Raw genomic sequence first — 9,495 nt, forward strand, 5'->3', positions numbered from 1 at the left:
CATCAAAGAGGGTGACGTTGCCCTCAAGATAAAGAAAGTAACAGCGGACAGAGTTTTGTTTCCCCCCTCCAGTTGTGCTCTTCTGAACCCTGAGTCCGAGCTCTCATCTCCTTTTTGATACCTTCCACGTGTTTAGCTGATGAATGCATTGAAACCGGAAGGACGAACGAGCGAGGCGCGTGGGGCATCGCCTCGTAAGAATAACTAGGAATAACTCGTAACGTATTGTGATCCAGACCTTGTAATATCGTGCGTGAGATTGAGATTTTCATCTACGATAAGACTTTAATACGGAAAGAAGCGTCTGCTGATACGACAGGAATATTAAGCCGTAACAAATAAACTCTTATACATTTTTTCTTTTCTTGTTTAACCATAAAGCAGTAACATTGTACGTACATCACATAATAAATCATTGAGACCTGCTTTTCCAAAATTGTAACATTGAATATAATTTATATTATATTCGAAGACGAGATATTCTCACAAAACCGTCGGATGCCGGCATATTTATAATACTTCCGTTCTAAATTTACAAAGAATAATTTCAGTGAAATTAACAGCTACTTGGCAAATTCCAAACGATCCATCGATACATCGTGAATAGAGAATTATCTGTGAAACATCTTTGACCCAGACGTAACACAGCGAACAAGTATTACATACATTGTTCCTGAAAACGATAACTGTAAACCTACCTGTGATAACTGTAAACCTGTAAACCTAATGGTGATTTTGTCTGCTTACGAGTAGTCCATTTCCATTCTGGTACGTTCAGAGTCTAAAAAATTCCCAATTTCTATTCTATCAGATTTCGTTTGTTAATGGAGGAATTTTACAGTTTTTATTATATTTTTTACGATTAATTTTATAACTATGATTTTATCTGACATATCAATTCTTATTGCGTTAAACGAATAAACGTTATGAAATTAATTATACGGAGAAAATTTTATAGTAATATTACGTCGAATGAAACAGGTCCATTCGCGATTTTAAAACTTTATACCTATTAAAATCCATCATTCCCTGCACTCTCTGCATTTTGTTCGCCAAATAAACCAAATTATTCGTAAAATATAAAGTTTCACGTTATTTCGTAATCGACATTCAAACTTCTTGAAACTCAACCCTCTAAAACAGTTTTTTTTTCATAAAACGAGCAAATATTGCCTCGGTTCATCGATTTAATTTTCAGTTGCACCTCCGTATTTTCCTTTCTGTCGAAAACGAGTGTATTACCAGCCGCGCGTCTACATTTCGACGACCAAGTTTTTCGAACGTACTGCAGAAGTCAAAGAAAAATGTCAAAGAAAAAGGAAAAGTAATACCGAGAAGTTTCTCACGTTCCTCTGGCTTTCGAGATCAAAAATGTTAATCGTGCGACCTGTATTCGATTTTATTGGAGATCGTGCACTCCATTAATTGTCCCTTTCGTCGAATCAGCAAAAGGAAATCTAACAAAGGATACGTTAATTACTGATTACAATTTTTTTCAGTTTTGTATCGAGAGAAAAGAGCACAATGCAGAGGACTGTATTTTATGGATGAGGTCAGGCCACGGATGTATCGATACCAGGGATTGCAGCTGTCAAGTGATTAATTGTCGGTGTATTAGTTACCGCTGGTACGTAACGGCGTCGATTAATTTCCGGTTCGACGCGCCTCTTCGATTGACGCCACACCGAAAAACAAGCTTTGGTATATTGATATTGGCGTCCCTTGAAACAGTAATTATCGAAGCTACGCAAATAATCGCCTGATCTTTGGAACATTTATTAACCGACCACGCTTCTGCGATTTTTCAACGGGAAATTTCAAGATACAAAGTTATTTTATGCCGATAGTAATTTTCGAATATTGTTCGAACGAGCGTAATTAAATATTTTATCTCCATTACGTTTTACTCGTTTTAAAAAGGCAATAAAAAAATTAAATGCGAATCCTAACAATAGGAAGACTAAAAATTTGATAAGTGAAAAATCCTTGAATTTTAAAATATCCAAAATAATTATTTTGCTTCGTGTTATTGGATTAGTGAGTTCTTAATGAGGATTATTAACTTTCGAAACTCAAATATTTTCCTTTCCATTGTATGCAAACAATGAAAAGTATGAAGAAAGTTGCTTTTAATACACTTCTTTTCGTTCATTTCACCAGCAAAATTGAATAAGTCGAAAAATGTTTTTATTCTAGCAAAAAAATTTGCAAACGGAAGAGTAACTATTATAAATTGTATTGAATATTACTCTCGAATAATGTCCCAGAAATATCCCAATTTTTATTCGCTTCTTGTTCCTCGAAAACTCTTAAATTTACGATATCGTTCTTCGCTGTTGGAAATATAAACTCCGACAGTTCTAAAAATTGTTCTTTCTTCGAAAGTAGTACAATCAAACAGATGCAATAAAATTATATAGTTGAATTAAAAAACTAGCATGTTTCGTCTCGATCATATTATAAACTCCGTTAATCGACAAATCTTAACAGCGTGACAATTTCTGGAGAATCACCTTCTAAAGTGTCTCGTTTATCTCAGACAGCTCTGAAGAGAGAGATCTTTGAAAGATCGAAGAGAACCGCGCGATTTTCCGGATTTTGTCCCGAGTCAGAATAGGTTATGTTTGAATTCGAGGAAACGCTGTTGTTTTCGATAAATAATGTCCTTGGTAGCTTGCGTAATTTATTTAAATTGAGATTTCACTTCACACTTTCACAGTACAAAGTACAAAAATTAAGACGGTAATTATTTCTCTGTTACTTTATTTCGTCGAGCGCTAACGACGTTATAGGAATTAGCCAGACAGCATAAATTAAGATTTCTTTAAATTCTCATCCTTTCGATAAAAATTATTAAAAAGTGAAAGTTAAATTTTAGTTTAAGTAGCGTCTGAATTAAAAAACGACAATATTTGCCAATATTAATATCTGAAAAATAAATCAGATTGAACAAAAAATTAGTGGTACTTTCATTCGAATTTTATTCGAATAATATTAAGGTAGAATTATCGATGGAATTTATTTGCACGTCCATCTCGTTGGAATGATTTATTTACGCGATGTATCGTCCCGGTAGCATGTTAAGAATAAGCACTGTACTTTACAATAATTCACGCGTTACCGCGTGCTGCACGTTACGTGGAATCTCCTTTCGGGAACACAAAAGAAGTTTGACACGAGCTCTAAAGTGTAATCGCCTTTTGTGAACGAAAGAACGGCGCGGTGTCGACGTTGCAGCGGTAAATTATCAAAAAGAGTAAAATAAGGTCAAAACGTAAAGTTTCCTGGGAAGAGCTGGGAAAAAACGACGAATTAAAAGAATTAAGGACCAAAAAATATCTAAAGAGCCCTGGCTAACAGTACTTAACGAAATATCTCCTTAGAAATATTAATTTAACGTCTTAGAAAATTACTCACAGTAATCAACAGCAATTTAACAAGAGACTTGATTAATTGTTTAACATTTAACACTTTTTGCAGGTTCTAAATGAAATAATTAATAGTTTACTTTTAGATAATTACATTTTATTATAGTATATGTACCATAGCTGAATGTTCTTACAACATCCATTAAAAACGAACAATCGTCTTCAATTGCATAGGAAATTGCATATACATGAATTGCATGATAAAACTTACAAATAAATTTTCGGTTATCCAAAAAGAAAACAAATTTCTCGCTCATCAAAGTGCAACTAAATCTATTCAAGACTAATTATAATTACTTTCAGACGTTGCGCTCGTGTCAATATCTCCGGGTCTCAAACAGAATTTCTCTGCTACGTATCTGTTCCGTCATATAATTCACAAATCGCTAACTAACTGCACTGTATTTATCTCTAATTGAATCTGTGTTGCATTTACATTAGCGATTGAGTTGCGAGAATTTTAAAGCTTACTGTTTGGCATCATTCGCGCCACTATAATCGTTACTTCAATCTTGCCCTTTGACCCCAAATTTCAGGTGGCTAAATGCGATCTTTGCCACAATTATTTCTAAGCATAGATACGTTCTACTATCTTTAATGAAACTAATTGCAACATTCTTACTTTTAGACATTTTTTCTACGAACATATACTTTACATCTGCAGAAATATATCTTAACATACCGAATTTTACCGAAAAGTTAATTATCAATATCAATATCCTTTCTCGTTTTGATATGTCTCAGTTCCCTTATTTTTTCTTAACTTCATCTTGTGTCTTTATACTCACTGACTCTTCGATCGAGAAACACTCACTACGATTTCTTCTTCGACTAAACATTTATTGTCTATGGCAAAGCTCGGCATAACAAACGTTTCGACTGCATTAAATGTTACAAGAAGTCGTTATGAAACCTGTACTCTAAACTCTAAACGAATCACCAGTCTGCAACAGAAACTCTGAGATACGTATCGCACCATTTTAGTTAACAACCGAAGATTAACGATTTGTTCTACCCAGAAGCATCCGGCTGGCCACAGTGAATAGTCTCAGGCATTTGTCCTTTCGCCGAATCTAAAAGTAACATAAAAGGAGATGCACGAGTACAAGCTATTCCATCCAAGTTTGATCTGCAGTGGCACATGAGTCAGAGGACAATTCAAATCATGTTGTTGTTTTGCCTCGGAGTATCAAGATCGTTAGGACACACGTAATATAAGAATAAATAGACTCCGGGTAAAACAATGCCGCCGTTACGTGCAACCATCGAACAAAGACGGATTCGAATTTTTCGGCTCTCCCCCATCCAATATAAATAAACGGACACGATCGCCAGCGAAGCGATAATTATACGAGTTATACGAATTATACCAGTTATCGATTAATATCTACGAGTTATCCGCGAACGATTATACACTGTCTTTGAGAATGCGTTTGTACCAGCGACTTTGGACATTATCTATATTTATTTATAATTTATTTAATTCATTTCAAATATATTTGACAGGTTGCAACAGTAAGTTCTCGTTGCCGTTTCATCAATCCTCTACAATACCGCCACAAATTGGTGACATCCGACGTGATTTGGAACGAAGAAATGGCAACCGCTAACGAAGATAGCAAAGTCACAGCTAGTGTAGCAATCACTATGTCTCCTCTGCTACCTTCAAACATCACCGTGTGGTTCGCCTTATTAGAGACGCAACTTCGCACGGCGGACATCTCGTCGGACAAGATAAGATTCGCGACTCTTGGAAAATGTCTCGACGGTCGACTTCTACAACAAATTGAGGGCGTCATGACGGATCCTACAACCACGGGACGGTACGCGGAGTTAAAAGGCGAACTTATTCGTATTCTAACGGATACGGACAGTGTAAGGTTGAAGAAGTTGGTGGAAAGCGAAGAGATGGGGGATAGGAAGTCATCTGAATTTTATCACCACCTGAGAAAACTTGCTAACCCCTCCACGCCGGACGATTTCATCCTCACAGTGTGGAGGAATCGACTATCCGTTCGCATCAAGCGTATCCTGACCGCAGTAGATGACACGAACCGAAGAGGACGAAAATCTCATTTTTAGTGGACACTGGTGCCGACACAAGCGTGTATCCGCGTAACAAGATACGCGGATCCGCGAACAAGAGCGACTATGAATTGTTTGCGGCCAACGGAACGGGGATTGCGACGGTTAGGTTGGGGTTAGGATGGCACCATCACCGTGTCCCTCAACCTATCACTACGTCGATCTTTCAAGTGCCGTTTTGTCGTTGCCTATGTGCAAACGCCCATCATCGGTTTCGTCTTCCTGAGTCATTATGAGTTGCTCGTAGACCCACGAAACAAACGGCTCCTTAATACGATTACATGACTGTCGACAAAGGGATTTGCCGCCACCACCGACGTAGCGTCAATCAAGACTATCGACGGAGAATCATCGTATCCCAATCTACTGACGGAATTCCCTGATTTGACGAAACCGCCCGTTTTCCGGAGAAGTTTTCTACGACACGGTGTGCAACACCATAACAGGGCGACGCGGGGTCACCCCCCCGTCACGACAAACTACACCGCCTCGTCCCCGATCGACTCAATCTGGCCGGCTCAATTCGCCGCGAAGGCGAAATTCGAAGTCATGATAGAGCAAGGCGCGATGCAGCCATCGAGAGGCCCATGGGCATCACCCTTGCACATCGTTCTAAAGAAGGACGGATGGATTCGACCTTGTGGCGACTATCGGGCCCGCACCACTCCGGATAGATACACACCGCCGTACATAGAGGATTTCGCGCAGAATCTGTATGGTAGGCGTATCTTTTCTAAAATCGATCTCGTTGACGCTTACCATCAAATTCCAATCGCGCCGGAGGACGTAGAAAAAACCGCGATCACAACATCTTTTGGCATTTTCGAAGCGACCAACATGACGTCAAAGAAACGTGTCAGAGATTCGTGGACGAAATCGCGAGAGGCTTTGATTTTGTCTACGCATACATAGACGAGTTTTTAATCGCATCCGAAAACGAAGAACAACACCGCGAACACTGGCGGATTTTGTTTAAACGCCTTAACGAGTACGGGGTTGTAATATATATCGCGAAATGTGAATTCGACGTGAGCGAAATAAAATTCCTCGCCACTCCCGTAACGTCCGATGACTTCATCCTTACCATCTGGGAAGGCCGGCTGCCGGTTCACGTGCAGCATATTCTGGCCGCCGTGCAGGATAAGAGCCCCGAAACGCTGACCCGGATCGCCGGCAGCATTTACGAAATACACCCGGAACCAGGACAGGTTGTCGCGGTCAGCACAGACCGAATGACTGCGGTATCTAATCCACCTGCACAAAACGTCGGAGCTAGTGATTCTACCGCTGCTGCCACCAGCGCGTTGAGACAGCAGACGATCCAGATGCAAGCGCAAATGAACGTGCTGCCCATGGATAATCGTCGACGACCGCGACCACGATCACGCTCTCGTACGAGATACCGCCGCCGTTCGAGATCCTGAAACACGCTGCGACAAGATGGTTTAGTTTTTACCACGCTACGTTTCGGGAACGCGCGAGAAAATGCAACTCACCGCGCAACTGGAAGCCGGGAAACGGCTGTAAACGCGGCAAACGACGACAGCTTGATGTTCCGCCGCATTTTCCTATTCGACAAAAACACGCGTATCTCGTATCTGGCAGACACCGGCGCCGACATTTGCATCTACCCGCGCTGCAGAATCCGAGGACATGCGAGATAAAGCGAGTACGAGTTGTTCGCGGCTAACGGGCACAAATCGCAACGTACGGGACCGTCGCGGTCCATCTTAACTTGTCCCTACGGCGTGCCTTTAAGTGGTATTTTATTGTGGCCGACGTCCAAACACCTATTATCGGTATGGATTTTCTAAGTCACTACGGCTCGTGGACCCACGTAATAAAAGACTTCTCGATACGACGACCTCGTTATCTTCGAAGGGATACACAGCCACGGTCAACGTTTTATCTATAAAAACCATCTGCGGTAATTCAGTGTATCATCAACTACTGGCGGAATTTCCCGGCATCACTCGTCCGCCGAATTACGGGAACATCACATCGAAACCACGCTAGACCCGCCAGTTTACAAAATACCCCGCCGCCTCGCACCGGATCGGCTCAAGCAGGTGAAAGCTGAATTTGAACTCATGATTGAGCAAGGCGTGGTGCGACCATCGAAAAGCCCGTGGGCATCACCTCTGCACGTCGTACCGAAAAGGTACGGAAACCTGCTGCCATGCGGCGACTATCGTGCGTTAAACGCTCGCATGATACCTGATAGGTGGTGCACGCCACCACACATAGAGGACTTCGCCCCCATCTACACGGTAAGCGCATAATTTCAAAAATTGATCTCGTTCGCGCTTACCACCAAATTCCAATTGTGCCGGAAGACGTGGAATAAACGGTAATTACCACACCGTTCGGAAATTTCGAAGCGACCAATATGATGTTTGAAACGCCGTGCAAACGTGCCAGCGATTCGTCGACGAAATCACCCGAGGTCTCGATTTCGTCTACGCGTACATAGACGACTTCCTTATCGCTTCAGAAGACGAAAACTAACCTCGCGAACATCTGTAAACAGTATTCAACCGCCTCAATGATTACGGTGTAGTCATTAATCCCTCGAAATGCGGATACAACGTGAACGCCGAAGGAATCAAGCCGCCGACTGAACGCGTCGAAGCGATAATCAGAATCCCGAAGCCCACGAATGTTAAACAATTACGCAGGTACTTCGGTATGGTTAACTTCTACCGACGTTTCATATCGGGGGCCGCAAAAATTTTACAACCGTTTCACGACCTGTTAAGAGGCGCGGAAAAGGGCAACGCGCCCATCGAGTGATCCAAACAGGCAGAGGACAGTTTCGAAGAATCAAAACGTGCCCTCGCGGACACCATGATGCTGGCGCATCCGATACTAGGTGCGCCCATCAGCCTTACGGTAGACACGCCCGACTATGCAGTAGGAGCCGTTTTACAACAGTACGTGAACAACAAATGGCAGCCGCTAGGGTTTGCCACGAAATCTCTAAAACCAGCGCAACAAAAACATGGCGCCTACGATCGCGAACTGCTCGCGATGTAAACCACCGTAAAACGCTTCCGACGCGCCGTTGAGGGTAGAAACTTTATAATCTATACCGACCACAAACCCCTCATTTACGTATTTCGACAAAAACTTAAAAAATGTTCGCCACGACAATTTCGCTATCTAGATTATATAGCACACTTTACAGCGGATATCCGGTACGTTAAAGGCGTAGAAAACGATGTAGCCGATACGCCATCTCGCATCGGGACAAGTATTGTCAGTCTTAGTTAACGGGTGCTTTCCTCGGCGTCAACTTACCCGGCACCCGGGTACCCCTAGGACCATAGGGGCTGGGATACGCCCAACCATCGCGCAAGGCACCCAGTGCTACCTTGATTAGCTAAGCCTGCAGGGGCTGTCGCTCGTTACAGGTCGAACGGGGCGATTGCAAGCCCTACTGTCTCACCAGGACGGTTCCAGAGCAGGCGGGACGCTGCTCACCCACCGAAGACCATTCGGGGCGAGCCATTACCCCTTCAATCGGCCCTCTTGCCAGCATCTTGGCCATCAATCACTGCCACCACGAGTCCAAACCCATAATTGGCCGAGCAGGGGGTCGCTACTCCCTCCGGGCTTACACTCGACCCCCGTGGTACCATCCTAAGTCATTGGTGGGACTATCATGTGGATGTACCGCCACGTCACTGCCGGCCGGCGAGCTGCTAACCGTACTCGACAGATCCAGATGGGACTTACGTAAGCGGGGGCCTCAAGGTACAAGGTACCCGGGAACTTATCCCGACGGTCCCATTCTTGGCATCGGGATCGTGGGTGCGCTACTACCCAAGGCCACGTACAGAGAGCATAAACGAGCCTCTCGCTTACACTCCCGGCGACCTTCCCTGCGGTGTACATAGAGGACTCACGTAAGCGGGCCGCTGGTCCCGACGGTCCTCCCTGACTGCGGGAACGTGGGTTTACCAGCCCCCATGGACTTACA

At 43.0% G+C, this 9,495-nt stretch overlaps 2 protein-coding genes across 2 annotated transcripts; both read left to right on the forward strand.

The window, feature by feature from the left end:
• Positions 1-5,024: 5,024 nt before the first annotated feature.
• Positions 5,025-5,510, forward strand: LOC117241295. The gene has a single exon (XM_033507251.1). The coding sequence runs from the start codon at positions 5,025-5,027 to the stop codon at positions 5,508-5,510; it is 486 nt and encodes a 161-aa protein (XP_033363142.1).
• A 552-nt stretch (positions 5,511-6,062) lies between these two features.
• On the forward strand, positions 6,063-8,549 carry LOC117241296. The gene is made up of 4 exons (XM_033507252.1): positions 6,063-6,231; positions 6,609-6,840; positions 7,450-7,783; positions 8,316-8,549. The coding sequence occupies exons 1-4, from the start codon at positions 6,063-6,065 to the stop codon at positions 8,547-8,549; spliced, it is 969 nt and encodes a 322-aa protein (XP_033363143.1).
• Positions 8,550-9,495: the final 946 nt, after the last annotated feature.

Source organism: Bombus vosnesenskii, unplaced genomic scaffold, assembly GCF_011952255.1.
Source record: "Bombus vosnesenskii isolate JDL3184/JDL3185 unplaced genomic scaffold, Bvos_JDL3184-5_v1.1 scf7180000015615, whole genome shotgun sequence".
Classification (NCBI taxonomy): Eukaryota; Metazoa; Arthropoda; class Insecta; order Hymenoptera; family Apidae; genus Bombus; species Bombus vosnesenskii.